General features: G+C 40.9%; 1 protein-coding gene across 2 annotated transcripts in view; it reads right to left on the bottom strand.

Moving 5' to 3' along the window:
- Window positions 1-1,833: 1,833 nt before the first annotated feature.
- LOC118280033 (NAD kinase 2, mitochondrial) overlaps window positions 1,834-18,355 on the bottom strand; it is a 31,089-nt gene continuing 14,567 nt past the window's right edge. Inside the window, exons 3-11 of one of the 2 annotated variants that reach the window (XM_050702378.1) lie at window positions 13,384-13,548; window positions 12,505-12,606; window positions 11,532-11,640; window positions 10,253-10,362; window positions 7,918-8,170; window positions 6,889-7,022; window positions 4,619-4,758; window positions 2,917-3,042; window positions 1,834-2,297 (exon numbers count right to left, since the gene is read on the bottom strand). In XM_050702378.1, the coding sequence (XP_050558335.1) occupies window positions 2,182-2,297; window positions 2,917-3,042; window positions 4,619-4,758; window positions 6,889-7,022; window positions 7,918-8,170; window positions 10,253-10,362; window positions 11,532-11,640; window positions 12,505-12,606; window positions 13,384-13,548 (1,255 nt within the window). In that variant the 3' untranslated portion in view covers window positions 1,834-2,181. The remainder of the gene's footprint in view (window positions 2,298-2,916; window positions 3,043-4,618; window positions 4,759-6,888; window positions 7,023-7,917; window positions 8,171-10,252; window positions 10,363-11,531; window positions 11,641-12,504; window positions 12,607-13,383; window positions 13,549-18,355) is intronic. The other variant, XM_035599903.2, reaches the window with a different exon arrangement.

The raw sequence follows: 18,355 nt of genomic DNA, 5'->3' as shown, positions 1-18,355 counted from the left end.
CCACTTATAGGCTGTATAGATAAGTTCACCATATACCGTTCACAATTTCATACTTTTTGTGCAATTATATAGAAATATCGAAATACATACCTAATATTTTACGAACCTGAGACCTGGTGCATTAAAGCAAAATCTACACTAAAATTGAAACTTAACTATTACTAAATCGTTCAGTCTTAACGATAATCTATACTTATTATATACAAGTTTATATAAAAGATATTATATTATAAGTAACGAACTATACAGAATGTTCTGTTAAACGAGTCAAGGGTAATTTTTATAGGGCGGCAAACGAGCAGACGGATCACCTGATGGTAAGCAATCGGCGCCGCCAATGGACATCTGAAAAGCTAGAGTGACAATTCCGTTGCTGATCTTTTAGAGATTGGGAATTTGGATATGGAATATCAAGAACATTTTATTTTTATTATTAACACGTTAAACGCCATGGGGGACACCAGTTGACCGACGTTAGCGGAGGATTTGCCTTCAACAGTTTTCTATTGGCAGTCAAAGACTTAAGGGGTTGTCCTATGACTCCCGCCTTGGGCGAGGCGAGAGGGAGTGTCAGAAACAGTTTGAATCACGTCACTCGTTTAACAAAACACCCTGTATATAACATTATAAAAAAATCTAACTGCCATACTTATAGAATAATCACAGAAACGTCAGGCATCTACGGTTAAATTCTCAATACTTTTTATATAACATTTAATAATTATAATTTATACCTTATAACATCACGCCCTTTTCAATTCTCGAAGAAGTACACAAAATGTTTGGACGCACTAATCTCCGAAACTACTGGTCGGAATTGGATAATTCTTTTTGTATTGGATAGCCCATTTATCGAGGAAGGCTATAGGCTATAAAACATCACGCTATAATCAATAGGAGCCGAGCAGCGGGTGAATAACTAGTGCAATATAACGCCCACTTTTCACAAATTATGTTATACAATTTTCTTAAAAGGTATTTGATATGTTTTTTTCTCTACACACATAACATCACGCCTTATTCCCTTTAGGGGTAGGCAGGAATTAAACATTAAATGGAATTACTTTTCAAAGCTAAAAGGGGAGTACTAACTTATATTAAAATTGTGATTCTTTTGTATGCTACTTCTTAAAACCGTTGAAATGGTAGATAGAGCACTTAATGATACCTCAGTTTTCACTAGAAATATTAATAGGCACTACGGAATAAGGAGCACGCCTATTACCAAACACCGTTCACGATTAAGGGACCATCCATTAATTACGTGAGGTTTTTTGACTCTCCCCCCTCTCTCCCGGAGGAGGGGAATCCTCCTTGGTGATATTAGATTAACCCCCTATCCCCACCCAACATCACGTGTATTTTATGTACACAAAATATAAGTGGATTAACATTTTTGTAGGTAATACAAGTACCTAAAGATATCATCTAAATTGGTTTAAGTTCAGAAATGCATTATTATAGCTATACTCTTTTATGAGAAAGTTTAAAAACCCACACTACACCCCGTTTTTTGGGTTTAAAAATCCCGTCTTTGGCGAAAAAATAAATACACGTGATATTTTATAAAGTCCCCCGTCCCCCTTCGTGACTTTTTGTCGTACCCCCCTCCCCTAATTGACTCTCACGTGATTAATGGACGTCCCCTTAGGGGCTTACTTAGGCTACTAATCACATTGTAATCAAGAGGAAAACATATTACTGTTTGCAAATCCGTGATTGTTATATTATTAGTTCTTTTATAAAAGGGAACGAGCCTATCACCAAATATCGAGGCGCAATTTCTTTCTTATTCATCATCGTATCAGCATATGCTGTTTTGACATTGGCCTTATTACAATTTAAATCTACCAGACAGACAGACAGACAAAATCAATCTATATACCAAGAAATAAAAGAGAAGAGTCTGTTTCTTTGAACGCGCCAATCTCCGGAACTACTGGTCGGAATTGTATAATTATTTTTGTGTTGGATAGTCCATTTATCGAGGAAGGCTATAGGCTATAAAACATCACGCTACGATCAATAGGAGCCGAGCAGCGGGCGAAACCGCGCTAAAGCAGCTAGTTTGTAGTACAAGGGCACAATTCTAATCGAATTCTGTCATTCTACTAGACTTTATCGGCTAAGTCACTAAGCCATTGACAAATTCATTCTAAACTAGACTTTAAGTTGTCGTTGTTATGGTCGTTTTTCGTCCATCTGTACCGTCATTAGTGAGTCTTCGGGGTGAATTTCTAATATGGCTTCTGTTCCATCGTTGAAGGGGAACGAGACACTGCCGTCGATTACTAGACCTGGGAAATAAGAAATAAGTATTATTAAAACACCAGTCACAAGATTATATTGGGTCAAACAAAATACTAGAATAGGAATGATGATGGGGTATGAAAATTATAAATCTAATTAGTCCGTCAGTTAGGTAATGAAAACTATATTGAACACGTATTCTTTATTTTGTCGTATAAGATAACAATACATAGGTAAAACGAATCAAAGTTTAGAAGTGGGAGCACACACGTAATTTTTACGTTTAAAATGTACCTAAATGTGACGTCACGCGATATTTTAAATCGATATATCTTCGAAAGTATTTGTTTCCATAAGAAAATAAAAAATACGTGTCTAATATTTTAAAATAATCAACAAGACAAATATGTATTAAAATAAAAATTAGTCGAACGAAATTAAGACTGTCAATATTACGAACGGTTTCATGATTACTAGTTGTTCGACTCAAAATAATCTCCAAGGCGAACATAAAAATAAAAATTAGTCGAACAAAATTATTAAGATTGAAAATATTACGGGCGGTTTCATGATTGTAAGACTGAGCGGTTTTACAGTTAGGGCGATTAACCGCGTACAAAGAAAAAACGGGCATCAAAATGACGTGAATATTAGCGTGTAACTTACCAGCATCAGTGCAATGCGACTTGACTTTGACAGAGCTTGCCTTGTCGCGCACTTTGAGTCCGCGCGGAGTCGGCCACTCCTCGAACGTAATGTACTCGCGCACCGAATACGCTAGCTGGTCGGAATCTGAAACCAATTGTGATAAGATAATCTATACTAACATTATAAAGCTGAAGAGTTTGTTTGTTTGTTTGTTTGAACGCGCTAATCTCAGGAGCTACTGGTCCGATTTGAATAATTCTTTTTGTGTTGAATAGTGCATTTATCGAGGAAGGCTATAGGCTATAAAACATCACGCTATGACCAATAGGAGCCAAGCAGAGCGGGTGAAACCGCGCGGAAGTAGCTAGTAAGATAATAAATCTTTATTCGCCGAAATATGGTACCTACAAAAAAGGTGGTAACAGTAATTATGTAGCTAAACACATTTCGCCTTCAGTAGGCATGCGAAAACTTAAAGAACTTAAATAACCCTATTATTACATATAAAATTATATTCTATTAATTATTACGTTATCGGCTTACACACGTAACGTTTTGACGAGGAACTCGACTAGTTTCAAGCCATGCTAGAGGCTCATATTCATGCTCATGAATATGAGCCTCTAGCATGGCTCTTAGTATGTCTCACGAAAGTTACAATAAAATTACAATTGTGGTATTTTATACTAAAAATCATCCAATGTCTTCTCCCGCCTTGGTCGAGGCGAGAGGGAATGGCAGACTTTTACTGACTAAAGGTAAGCGTCCACATGCCCGCATCGTACGCATTCCGTATGACGTCATCAGTACGCATCGCATGTAGGCATTGCCGATGATGCGGTCCGTACGATGCGGATCAGTGGACGCAGTTGTATGAGTTTCTATACAAGACAAACTAAAATCCGTTGCGTGCGATGCGTACGACGCGGGCCTGTGGACGCCTACCTTAAAAATCACCCCGTTTCTACTCTCTAGGTAAACTGCAGCTCCAGATCAGTAATTATGTAGTAGACTTTCATACCATCAAAATAAGCGCAACTAACGCCCGAATACTCAAACGCTACTCAATTTTAAGTTGTACTTAAATATCGTGCCATCTCTGTCATTTTATAAAGAACTAGCAAACCCGGCGAACTCCGTTTCGCCACCAATGATTTTCCCTGTTTTCTTGCTTTTCTCTTGATTAGTAATTTTCCTGAATTGTCTTTGCTATAAACCTCACGGAACCCGAGACCTTTCCAACGAATGTAAAACCGTGGAAATCGGTTCGTGCGTTCTGGAGTTATAGCGTCAGGAAAGAAAACCCTTCTTATTTTTATATTATAGATTGATAGTGACAGAACTAGATTGAGAGCGTCTTAAAATTGAGTAAAGTAAGTATTTAAGTATTTAAGTGTGGGAGAGCCATGCTTCGGCACGAATGGGCCGGCTCGACCGGAGTGATACCACGGCCTCACAGAAAACCGACGTGAAACTACGCTTGCGTTGTGTTTCGTTGTGTGAATGAGGTTACCGGAGGCCCAATTAGCCCCATTTCCCAATCTTCCCTATCCCCATTCCCGAACAACAACCCTTAAATTCCTAACTCCCAAAAAGCCGGTAGCGCACTTGTAAAGCCTCTGGTGTTTCAAGTGTCCATGGGCGGCGGCGATTGCTTACCATCAGGTAATACGTCTGCTCGATTACATAAAAAAAGTATGTAATTATATTGTGTACATACCTGCAGCGAACATGAGTTTCTGGTTATATTTCTCAGTGACCTCGCGCGCCTTCTCCATCGCCGTGTCCAAGGGAACCTTGTACTCCTCGTGGAGAATCTTCATCAGCTCCTGCACCGATTGCGTGCGGAGACAGTTTATACTGGAATAGAAAACATTACGTTAAATAACTACTTTCTGGGTGCAAGGTAGATGGTCATACAAGGACAAAGATATGGGGATACGAGCAAACGATTAGACCTTCTAGTAGATACATTAATAAAGATGGGCACTGGCTCGAAGTAGAAGTAACTAAGTAACAGGTTTTCAATCAGTAAGATTATGACACTCTCTCTCATATCACTCAAGGGGGAAGGAATTGGATGATGTTCACCCCTCAAAAAAAATATGTGCCACTCTCTTCCATAAGACTCCAGCCACCCGTCTACCCAGATAGATTATTTATTAAGAAGTTTATATTATCAGTTATCACACAACTTGCAACGAGCAATGGGATAAGTTCACAAAATATCATCAACACTAACTAAGTATTAACTAAAAAAAAAAACACGGTTTAGGCGCAGACGCGGCGATCAGTAGGCTGCGCAACGTCGCCGCATCTGCGTACGCTGCTTTTCTCCATTAACCGTATTTTTTTAGTTAATCTATACTAGTAATGTAACAAACTCTTCAGCTTTATAAAAAGCTGAAGAGTTTGTATGTTTGTTTGAACGCGCTAATCTCCAGAACTACTGGTCCGATTTGAATAATTATTTTTGTGTTGGGTAGTGCATTTATCGAGGAAGGCTGTAGGCTATAAAACATCAGGCTATGGCCAATTATAGGATCCAAGCAGAGCGGGTGAAACCACGCGGAAGTAGCTAGTTTATTATATCTCACGACAGTTATAAAAATAATAAAGTATTTTCCCCTTCAGGAAACTAACCCATGACGTTGTGTAACATACCTGAAGTGCCAGGAGGTGCTCCCAGTGCCGGTGGTGACACAGAGTCCCGAGTAATTAAGTATTCCCCCTCAGGACACTGAGCCCCGAGTAATTAAGTATTCCCCCTCAGGACACAGAGCCCCGAGTAATTAAGTATTCCCCCTCAGGACACTGAGCCCCGAGTAATTAAGTATTCCCCCTCAGGACACAGAGCCCCGAGTAATTAAGTATTCCCCCTCAGGACACAGAGCCCCGAGTAATTAAGTATTCCCCCTCAGGACACAGAGCCCCGAGTAATTAAGTATTCCCCCTCAGGAAACTAACCCATGACGTTACGTAACATACCTGAAGTGCCACGAGGTGCTCCCCGTGCCGGTGGTGACGCAGAGCGCCGAGTAATTAAGTATTCCCCCTCAGGAAACTAACCGATGATGTTATACAACATACCTGAAGTGCCACGAGGTGCTCCCCGTGCCGGTGGTGACACAGAGCCCCGAGTAATTAAGTATTCCCCCTCAGGACACAGAGCCCCGAGTAATTAAGTATTCCCCCTCAGGAAACTAACCCATGACGTTGTGTAACATACCTGAAGTGCCAGGAGGTGCTCCCCGTGCCGGTGGTGACGCAGAGCCCCGAGTAATTAAGTATTCCCCCTCAGGACACAGAGCCCCGAGTAATTAAGTATTCCCCCTCAGGACACAGAGCCCCGAGTAATTAAGTATTCCCCCTCAGGACACAGAGCCCCGAGTAATTAAGTATTCCCTCCTCAGGACACAGAGCCCCGAGTAATTAAGTATTCCCCCTCAGGACACAGAGCCCCGAATAATTAAGTATTCCCCCTCAGGACACAGAGCCCCGAGTAATTAAGTATTCCCCCTCAGGACACAGAGCCCCGAGTAATTAAGTATTCCCCCTCAGGACACAGAGCCCCGAGTAATTAAGTATTCCCCCTCAGGACACAGAGCCCCGAATAATTAAGTATTCCCCCTCAGGACACAGAGCCCCGAGTAATTAAGTATTCCCCCTCAGGACACAGAGCCCCGAGTAATTAAGTATTCCCCTTCAGGAAACTAACCCATGACGTTGTGTAACATACCTGAAGTGCCAGGAGGTGCTCCCAGTGCCGGTGGTGACACAGAGCCCCGAGTAATTAAGTATTCCCCCTCAGGACACAGAGCCCCGAGTAATTAAGTATTCCCCCTCAGGACACAGAGCCCCGAGTAATTAAGTATTCCCCCTCAGGACACAGAGCCCCGAGTAATTAAGTATTCCCCCTCAGGACACAGAGCCCCGAGTAATTAAGTATTCCCCCCTCAGGAAACTAACCCATGATGTTGTGTAACATACCTGAAGTGCCAGGAGGTGCTGCCAGTGCCGGTGGTGACGCAGAGCCCCGAGGACTTGGTGTGGGACCAGGCGCCGTTGTCGATCTGCAGCCGGAGTAGAGACACGCGGGATGTCACGCTCTCGCCTATGAATACCTGCGAATATACATACATAGGTATTATTAATAAGTATTTTTTGTATATTCTGACTTTAGTGAGGTGTCTAAAATAAATAAATACGGCTTATATATTGGCCGAAGATGCTCATAACAATTATGAGCTCTGATATAGTTCGAAAGTAGTCGATCTTCCTTGAACAGTTTAATCAATATTGAAACATGCGGTTTACGAGCGCCTAGGTCCAACTGACGGACAGACTGACAAACTATTATTTATTTCTTTATTTATTAACATTTCAAAATGATCATTTCACAATCTTCCCAATCCCCAATTCCCTTAACCCGGTGTCTGTCGGAACGCAGATCTACGCGAGACACAATGTGTTTTCTATTGTGTCTTATATACCGACAGACAAGTGGTTAAATTCCTAACCCCCCAAAAAGCCGGCAACGCACTTGTAACACCTCTGGTGTTTCAAGTGTCCATGGGCGGCGGCGATTGCTTACCATCAGGTGATTCGTCAGCTCATTTACCGGCTTATACCATAAAAAATACGAATAAATAAGCAACAATAATACAATATCCTTACCTCATTCAGCGCCAAGAATGGTAACACTTTAGTGGCGAGCGTGGGGCTGACGGGCGCGTCCCTGGCGGTGGTGGCCACCTGGCGCGAGTTCATGTTGTAATACAATATCCTTACCTCATTCAGCGCCAAGAATGGTAACACTTTAGTGGCGAGCGTGGGGCTGACGGGCGCGTCCCTGGCGGGGGTGGCCACCTGGCGCGAGTTCATGTTGTAATACAATATCCTTACCTCATTCAGCGCCAAGAATGGTAACACTTTAGTGGCGAGCGTGGGGCTGACGGGCGCGTCCCTGGCGGTGGTGGCCACCTGGCGCGAGTTCATGTTGTAATACAATATCCTTACCTCATTCAGCGCCAAGAATGGTAACACTTTAGTGGCGAGCGTGGGGCTGACGGGCGCGTCCCTGGCGGTGGTGGCCACCTGGCGCGAGTTCATGTTGTAATACAATATCCTTACCTCATTCAGCGCCAAGAATGGTAACACTTTAGTGGCGAGCGTGGGGCTGACGGGCGCGTCCCTGGCGGTGGTGGCCACCTGGCGCGAGTTCATGTTGTACGCGTCCACCATCTCGTGCGTGTTCTGCACTGGGGGGTATCTGGTGAAGACAGGGTTCCATGTTCAGGTCGGAATAATAAATAAAGATACTGATGGCATAATTGTGTTGATTATTTGTTTTCAGTAACTGTTAAACGTTAAACAGTTTTGTATCATTAACTAGCTGGCCTGGCAAACTTCGTAACGCCTCAAACATATTTTCCCACCTTTAAAACCTAGACTTCCACAAATAATTCAAGGCCAAAATTTAAAAAATCCGTCGAGCCTTTCTTGAATTTTAGTAAGACTAACGAACAGCAATTGATTTTTATACAGATATAAAATATAAAATAGAGATAAAATTCACAAATAAACTTAAAGAGGATCTCGACTAGTTTCAAGCCATGCTAGAGGCAGGCAATCGCCGCGACACACGACGCGGCAATTGTTGCGGAATGCTGCTCATGAATATGAGCCTCTAGCATGGCTTGAAACTAGTCGAGTTCCTCGTCAAACATTTACGTGAGTAAGCCGATAACATAATTATTATAATAACTAGCTTTCCGCCCGCGGCTTCGCCCACGTGTAATTCGGAAATCAAGGGCAAACCTCAAATTTACAGGCAATTACGTTTTTGACAATTTCATAGATCTGTTTAAGTATTTGCGTCTGATAGTCATCATCCCATGTGAATGAGCTGATGATGGAAGGTACAACTCCTCAACGGTTAAGAGTTGAAAGAAAATTCTTACGAAGTTATACGTACATGTGAGGCTATTAGGTTGACCTGATAATAAAAAGTAAATCTCATTAACGTTAAGAATTTAGGTGAAAATGGATGCGGACAAATTTCGTCTCTTCACTTGTTTCCTTTTAGCTGTTTGTATGGGTAGTGTTAACACAAAATAGGGATTTAAAGGCGTGATGTTATTAATGTTATGCATGTATGTACATAATTATGTATGTTATTATGTATGTTAAAGAGACGACTGAAAGTTGTCATACAAAGTCTTTTTTTTTAAGGATGGGAAATCATCAAATGACCTCTCCCGCTCTGGGTGGAACGGAAGGGAGTGTCAGACTTTTACTGACTAAAACCCACCTCGTTCCTTCAGTTGCCCTTTGCGTTCCGGGGCCACGGTATCTCGTTAGAACTTTCCCGCAGCCCCGGCTCAGTTTATCCCGTTTCCCCCCTTGGGGGTTGACATTTCAAAAATCCCTTCTTAGTGCTCACTTATGTTACTAAAGGAACCTCTGTTCAAAATCTCAGACTCCTATACCGAGCGGTTTCGGCTGTGCGTTAATAAATCAGTCACCCAATCGCACCCCTAAATCACGATTGGAGGGTAGTTTGAAAAAACTTATAATGTCAAACATATTTACTTGCCTATGTACGTGTTCATGCCAAGTTTCAAGTTTATAAACCCAAGGAATAAGATTTTTCATAGAAACGTTTTTACCCCTTTTCCCCCCTTGGGGGTTGAATTTCCAAAAATCCTTTCTTAGTGCTCCCCTACATATCCCAAGGAACGTACATTCCAAATTTCAGCTGTCTACGACCAGTAGTTTCGACTGTGCGTTGTCTGTCAGTCAGTCAGTCACTCAGTAACGGAAGAGTTTTATATATATAGATTAATTTAGTATGTCTCACGAAAGTTACAATAAAATTACACTTAAAGAATTCATGTAGTGTAAAATAATACAGAAATAATTGATTGATTTTTGCAAGAATCAAACTAGAGATGTATATGAGGAGACCTTATAAATTAATGGCCTTATTGATAGTATAAAAAAAACAGTATTTTTTGCACGTGAGCAACGTGATACAAATGCTAACTAATACTGACTACCAGACTAATTACTCTTTTACCAAACTCCTACTGACTACCACCGACTTCTACTGAGTTACAAACTAGTACGGTAAAATGGGGTGAATAGGGATCGAGAGGTGAATAGGGACAGAAGAGGGGTGAATAGATACTATGAAGAATTTCCCTGTACCTATTCACCTCTCTTCTGTCCCTATTCACCTCTCGATCCCTATTCACCACGTTTTATGGTATCTACCAACTTTTACTGACTACCACCGAATTCTACTGAGTTACAGACTAGTATCTACAAACTTTTACTGACTACTACAAACCTGCAGTAATGCAGCGTGTGCAGGTCTACCGGAGTGATGGTCTCCAGCAGCTGCGGCTCCGAGGTGACCGTCGTGCGTATCCTGGAGCGGCGCATCCATCTGAACCTGCCCTGCAACGTACATGTACGTATCATTAGAACTTAAACTGTTGTAGAGTAAACTGGGGCCTTAGTCTTAGTTTACAATTGCGTCAGAATGGTCGATCACTGATCAGTGCAAGAGGGACGGAGCTATGTAGGTTGTATAGCTCCGTCCCATCGACCATTCTGACACAATTGTAATAGCAGACTAAGGCCCCTGTTCATCCATGATCATGGCGCTTGCAATACACACACACACACACACACAACTTCACGCCTTTTTATCCCCGAAGGGGTAGGCAGAGGTGCACATTATGGCACGTAATGCCACTGTGCCATGTACACCCACTTTTCACAATTTATGTTGTAAGTCCCATGTAATAGGGGGTGAGCCTATTGCCATATACCGAGCACAATTCCAGACTCCGTGCTACTACTGAGAGATTTTTTCGAAAATCCGAAAAACGCCCAGTAATACTTTGCCCGACCCGGGAATCGAACCCGAGACCCCTTGTTCGGCAGTCGCACTTGCGACCACTTGACCAACGAGGCAGTGACCATGTCAGATCACTAGTAATATCATTAAGAACTTAAAACGGTTTAAAAACTTATAAATGTACATGGTTAAGTATTTTTATAAGTGTGGGAGAGCCATGCTTCGGCACGAATGGGCCGGCTCGACCGGAGTGATACCACGGCCGAGCAGAAAACCGACGTGAAACAACGCTAGCGTTGTGTTTTATTGGGTGGTTGAGGATACCAGAGTCCCAATCAACTTTTCAATCTTCCCAATCCCCGATTCCCCAACAACGATTGAATTCCAGACTTCGAATGGCCGGCAACGCATTTGTAACGCCTCTGGTGTTTCGGGTGCCCATGGGCGGCGATTGCTTACCATCAGGTATTCTCGTTTATCGGTTTATACCATAAAAAAAATCATCGGCTTCAAAAATACAATTGTTTGAATAGAGAGAAATTAAAATCTGAAATCTACATACCAATAGTGGCAGTAGGTCAAAGTTATTTATTCTTATAATAATGCTATTTAACAAATAGGATAGTAACCGCCGTACTCCGAGTCATTTCAAGATTATATAACCCAGTCCTTAGCAATTGTTTTCTAAACAAAATCGTTACTTAGAAATAGTTTAAATAATCATTAAATATCCCTTAGTAGGACAGTAAAACCAAGAACCAACCTCTTTGATCGCCTGGAACGCACCCTTCACGTCGTTGGAGCACCAGGTGGGTAAGCAGAGCCGTCCCACCGACTTCTGCGGCGAACTGTTGAAGCCTATCACTGGTTTACTGTGAACACCACACAAAATTATTATTATTATTCTATTATGGCGAACATTGGAGTACCGTATGTAGTTAGTTGCTGCAGTTTGATTTTTATAATTTACGCACTAATAATCCATTAATAACAATAGCCTGCCTTGTGAGTCAAATGGTCGCAAGTGCGACTGTCGGTTAAGGGGTCTCTGTTTCGATTCATTGTTATGTTATGTTACAGTGCATGTTGTGATACCTTAAAATGTTGTGCATTTAAATTAATTATAACATAAGTGTTTAGATGTAAGTTGTAATGTAACAGCTACTGGTTGTCCAAATAAATAATAAATAAATAATTCCCAGAGGTCGGGCAAACTATTACTGGGTTATCAGTTTTTCGAAAGTAGTAGTGACACGGAGTCTGGAATTGTGTCCAGTATATGGCAATAAGCTCACCCTATTACATGGGACTTATAACACAAATGGTGAAAAGTGGGTGTACATTGTATAGCGGCATTACGTGCCGTAATATGCACCTCTGCTTACCCATTCGGGGTTAAAAGGTGTGACGTTGCATATAATAACATATAGTTTGATAAAGTAAGAAAACATTCTATACAGAGTATTCTTAGAAGTATTAAAATAGGAGCATGGGTAGGATAAATAGTTCATTTAATATAAGACTAGCGACCCGCCCCAGCTTCGCATGGGTGCAATGGTGATATATTATGCATTTATTATACATATAAACCTTCCTCTTGAATCACTATCTATTAAAAAAACCGCAACAAAATCCGTTGCGTAGTTTTAAAGATTTAAGCTTACAAAGGGACATAGGGGCAGAGAAAGCGACTTTGTTTTATACTATGTAGTCAGTAGTGAAGATCTTCAACTTACTTAGCGTCTCTGACTCTAGAAGCAGCTAGAAGGAAGGTGCCATCCCCACCACACGGCACCACCACGTCGCACCAGTTTATTATATCATCGTTGTATGTTAATCTAGAAAGACAGAGAAGATAGAAGATTATAAACATCATGTATTAAGAAGAATTGGTTACATCATCAAATAAAAGAAGGTGCATTTAGAAACCGAATAGGGTATATGATTAATTTAGATTTTGATGTCCGTCTTGTAGAATATTTTAAAATATTAGACACGTATTTTTTTTACAGAAACAAATATTTTCGAAGATATGTCGATTTATTTGAAATATCGCTAGGTACATTTTATACGTACAAATGAAGTATTTGTTCCCACTCCTATACTTTGATCTTATAAAAAGACACGTATTTTTTATTTTGTCAATAAAAAATACGTGTCAAATATTTTTTCATTGCCTAACTGACGAACTAAATGATGTGATTCCTAAAGAGTGCCTTCAAGCCTCGAGTGAAAAGGTTGCTTATAGACACGCGAGCTCCATGGTAGGTCGCATCAACGCTTACCATAGAACAAGATAGTAGCAAAACACCTTAATTCAAAGTATTGGAGATCCATGCTTCGGCACGAATGGGCCGGCTCGACCGGAGTGATACCTCACAGAAACCGAAGGTTACCGGAGGCCCAATTCCCCCCTTCTCAATTTTCCCAATCCCCGATTCCCCAACAACCCTAAAATTCCTAACCCCCAAAAGGCCGGCAACGCACTTGTAACGCCTCTGGTGTTTCAAGTGTCCATGGGTGGCGGCGATTGCTTACCATCAGGTGATACGTCTGCTTGTTTGCCGGCGTGTTCCATAAAAAGAAATCAACTAAAAAACAATTCAAGCCCTTACCTGCTAGCCATCTCCACTTTAAGTCCCATGTCTCTGAGACTCTTGGCCACGTTCTCCTCAAACGCCTTCTGTTGCTTATGTATCTTCAGCATGGAGTCGTAGTCAGACCCTCGTTTCCTGAGCACCCTCTCTAACTCACATTCTGATAGGTGCTCGTGGCTGTGTCTGGAAAGGGCAGAAAAAAATGTTATTATATAAAAATAAGTCGGGTTTTCCTTCCTAACTCCAGAACGCACGCAGAACCGATTTCCACGGTTTTGCGTTCGTTGGAAAGGTCTCAGGCTCATTGAGGTTTATAGCAATAGATTCTTTACAGAAAAAAATCAAGAGATAAGCCCATCTGGTGGCGAAACGTATTTCGCCGGGATTTGCTAGTATGATGTAGGTATTTTGTATACCTATAGTTCCTAGGTCGGTCTAATTAAGGACGTAAGGAGCCGCTGGATCCCAACCGGGACTACGTACATACAACCTTGCTAAGTAAAGAAGGCTCCTGCTCGAAGCAGGAGTAGGAACGGGATAGTTATTAGTCAGTAAGAGTCTGACACTCCCTATCGCCTCAACCAATGCGGATGAAGTTATTGGATGATTTTAATTTTTTCCTCAAAAAATAAAAATGGCACGCAGGAAGCTTTCAACCGACCAATCTCTATTCAGTTCTGGAAGATATTGGGAGATACTTATGTTCAACAGCTGATTTTTTTTTTTGTCAGCGGAACCACATATAGGTTCTCCCAACTTAGATGAGGTGAGAGGCAGTGTCACACTCTTACTAACTAAAACCACCCTATTCCTTTTGCTAGGTAGTCCGCAGCTCCGGTTGATAATATGACGATGATTTAGTGGGAGTATTCCGCATCATTAAGGAACCGCATTAAGGAATAAAAATCATAATGCAATATTAACCATAACGCAAAATGAACATAAATCATCACCACGTTTCATTTAAGAGAAAAACAAACTATTTGTACTGAAGAAAACATCATCTACACAAACAATTGTAATGACGTATGTCACGTATACAAAAACATAGGATTTTCAGTCTTATCACAAAGTAATTAAGGTTTAATTTTACTCTGACGGTGTAGAGGATATGTTTAATATGTACTTAGGTATTAACTTTCACTACACGTGTTATTTTAAATGATAACTTTATATATTTTGCTTGCGTATATTTTAACGTCATCATGAAAAACGCATCTCTATATAGATACCACAGATGGGGCCCAGTAGGGCTGATGCCGACACGGAGCTGCGGACTACCTAGCAGGTTACCGGGGCTTCGGCTCGAAAAGCAGGAGTTGGAACGGGGTGGTTTTTAGTCAGTAAGAGTTTGGCACTCCCTCTAGCTTCACCAAAGGCGGGAGAAGTCATTGGATGATTTTCTCCCCTCCAAAACAATTACAACTGCTGAACACAGGCATCCCCCAATAACTTCTGACCTGCACCCCTCCCAAAAATCTCTAGGAAACTACAACTGTATAAATACCACTTCTGCATATCGCTTGAAGAAGCAAAAGGCATATTAATAAAGAAACATGTGACAATACAAATGCGTATAACCGAAGTTTGTTTTTCCTGTACTAAACGTTAGAATCGACTACTAAAGTCGATTCTAGTACACAATCTGTGTTTGTTATATTCATTGAGATTTACTTGTAATAATAGTACTGATAACAGTGATTAGGTACACACGTCATTATCTCGTATCGCTTTATTAATTGACTATTGTTAAAATAATACTGTAGTAATAAATGAGACGCTTATTCCATTCAACAGTCAAATCTCCAAATCTCGAAAACGCAACGAGAGCGCGTTCGGCGCTCTAATTGGTTGTTTAATTCGTGCCAGCCAATCAGAGCGCCGATCGCGCTGTCGTTTCGTTTTCGTTTAACGTAAAATAAACTTTTACTTGGGGTAGTGACTGGTTTATTCTTTGGTGCCGGCTATTCAGAACGCCGAATGCGCTCTCGTTTTGTTTCCGTTCAACGTAAACTCTTAATAAGGGTACTGAACGCTAACCGATTCATCACAGTTGAAAAGGTTCAGGTTTGTCAGAGAGCTCCACCCGGTCTCTGTTTAATGTGGTCCTTAGTTGGCACTTACGATAACCGTGGGAAGAGCCGGTGTGGTGGTATATGTATTCTGCTCACAGCCACCATAGGACACCCGGAGCTACAGACTACCTAGCGGGTTTACCGAACTCCGGCTCGAAAAGCAGGAGTAAGAACGGGGTGGTTTTTAGTCAGTAAGAGTCTGACACTTCCTCTCGCCTCGCCCAAAGCGGGAGAAGTTATTGGATGACTTTCCCCCTAAAAAAGTCACCACAGGACTCAGTTATAGCAAATCATTGAATCAACTTTTGAACTGTTATGAATTAGACCACCATTCTCCAAGCTAAAATAATTGAAATCCCTCTCGTTTACCCCTGTTCAGTTTGCTCTATACTTCCAAACACACCCTGTACAAGCACTAAGCACCACCCACCGCGTGATGTTTGAAAACAAGCTCTTATTATCACGTAATACAGTTATCTTTCGCTTATCACCGACTCCAAGTAAAACAAGCCCAATATCTGTAGTTTTTGCATTCGTAACGATAATTATTATTTTTATTTCTTCGATAAACTTCGTAATTTTCCATTCATATTAAGTTTGTGGTTGACATACTGACATATATTATATTGTATGTTTTTGACAAACGTTATCGATAGCCAGAAGTCGAAAAAATCTGATACCTATGACTGATTTTTTGTAGAAAATTCTAACTAAGATATAAAAAGTCCCCTTTTCACTATTGGATCCTCAGAGCTAAAAAGCCGAATCAGATTAAGAACGCTTTTCCACCAGAGATGTGCTATGCTACGTTGTTGTGGATGCGTTTGGCTTCCACTAATCTTATTAATTGGTACACATAGCTTAACACTCTTGGAAATCGATTCAGCGAATCTATGTTTTTTATATGGAAAGATTCGTGCTATGGATGGCTTCCCTACTATCGATACATCGCATACTCGAGCTACGCATCATCCTCACACATACCTTAGTATCAGTGGAAATGGTTTCACAACTAAGCTATTACATCTTCGCAGCATAGCTATATAGCACATCTCTGGTGGAAAAACACCGTGATACTCGGATTACTCAATTGTCATTGAGCAGATATTCAGTTTCTATAAATAGCATAGTGTTCAAACCTATTTTGGTGTATGGCATTAGACGCACATTTCATGAAACTGATCTTAACACGCCAACTGATCCGGAGCTGCGGACTACCTAGCGGGTTTACCGGGGCTCCGGCTCGAAAACTAGGAGAAGGAACGGGGTGGTTTTTAGTCAGTAACAGTCTGACACTCCCTCCCGCCTCGCCCAAGCGGGAGAAGACATTGGATGATTTTCCCCCCTCAAAAAAAAAAACACGTTAACTGCCACGTAGGTTACCGGTGACCTCCGTTAGTGGAGGATTTGCCTTCAACAGTTTTCTGATGGCAGTTAAAGGCTTAAAGGCTTGTTATGTTATAAAAACTATCGTGCAATGTCCTAAGAATTAGCTATTATTAGATAGCGCGTTAAAAATAAAACTGATTACAACTATAAATAACAATATACATCGTTTGTTTATAAAAAAAAAAAACTGTTTTTCCATTATGAATATGAGTAATAAATTAAGATACTTACTTGTAGAGATTATTACTTTGTGTCAACTTAGCTTTAAACACTCGCATATTTTTTTAATCCGATTGCCATTTTTTAAGGAGTACGGGACAAATGAGCAGACGGATCACCTGATGGTAAGCGATCAGCGACGCCCATGGACACCCGCAACACCAGAGGAGTTACAAGTGCGTTGTTTACGCTCTTTTTTGAAGGTATGAATTTAAATTTAAACATAATATCCGGACATAATATTAAGAAGTTTGTATTTTTATAACTTTGAACGCCTTTATCTCCAAACAACTGGTTGGAATTTAAAAATTATTCGCTGGATAGTCTATTTATCTAGAAAGGCTACGTGGTATAAAATATCACGCTACAACCAATAGGTAAAGGATTAACAGTACCCTTAGTATGAGTTTGCTTTACGTTTAAAGTAACCAAAACCAGAGAGCGGTCAATCAGAGCGCCGAACGCGCACATAAGAAAAGGTATATACAGAAGATGAAAGCACAGACACAACATAACTTTAAAAACTTAAGGAATGAAGGCATTCAATATATGCTTTACTTAATCCCACAGAGTACAAAAATGTAATTTAATCGTACAAAAAATTCAAGTAAAACTGGTAATGTAACTGACATTTACGATCGCTTTATCGACATTGCAAAACCAGTTGCAATTGTCATAAAAGCAGACAGTATGAATAACAGAATGAAGGTGCTTTTCCACCAGAGATATGCTATGTAGCTATGCTACGAAGATGTATGTTTTTTTGGGGGAAAATCATCCAGTAACTTGGCCCGTAAAACCGTTAGGTAGTCCACAGCTCCGAAAGATGTAATAGCTAAGCTGTGGAACTATGTGACCGTAGGTAAGTCATCCATAGCACGCATCCATAGCACTCATCTTTCCGTATAAAAACATAGCTTAGCTGTGTCCGTTTCCACCAGTGCTAAGCTATGTGTACCAATGAATATAATTAGTGGAAGCCAAACGCAACGAAAAACACCTCAATTCTATATAACACACATGACATAGAAAAATATCAGTAATATTACATCACATTTAGCAATCAGTTCCATTCTAATGGCTAAATATTACCAGTTAGACTGTTTGACCCGCCGGCTGCCCGATAAACCGGCTGAGATAACATACCAGTTATTGTTGCGGTACTTGTATTTACTTACAATTACTGGTTCTCACTAATTCCTAATTGGTTGGTAGTTCACTGGGTTATTTAATTACCACGGCTAGGGATCATGATGCCTTTTTTCTATTAGGGGGGAAATCATCCAATGACTTCTCTCGCCTTGGAC

The sequence above is a fragment of the Spodoptera frugiperda genome, chromosome 22, assembly GCF_023101765.2.
Source record: "Spodoptera frugiperda isolate SF20-4 chromosome 22, AGI-APGP_CSIRO_Sfru_2.0, whole genome shotgun sequence".
Taxonomy (NCBI): domain Eukaryota; kingdom Metazoa; phylum Arthropoda; class Insecta; order Lepidoptera; family Noctuidae; genus Spodoptera; species Spodoptera frugiperda.
Note: the sequence above shows the minus strand (reverse complement) of the source record. Positions and strands in the feature narration are given on the sequence as shown.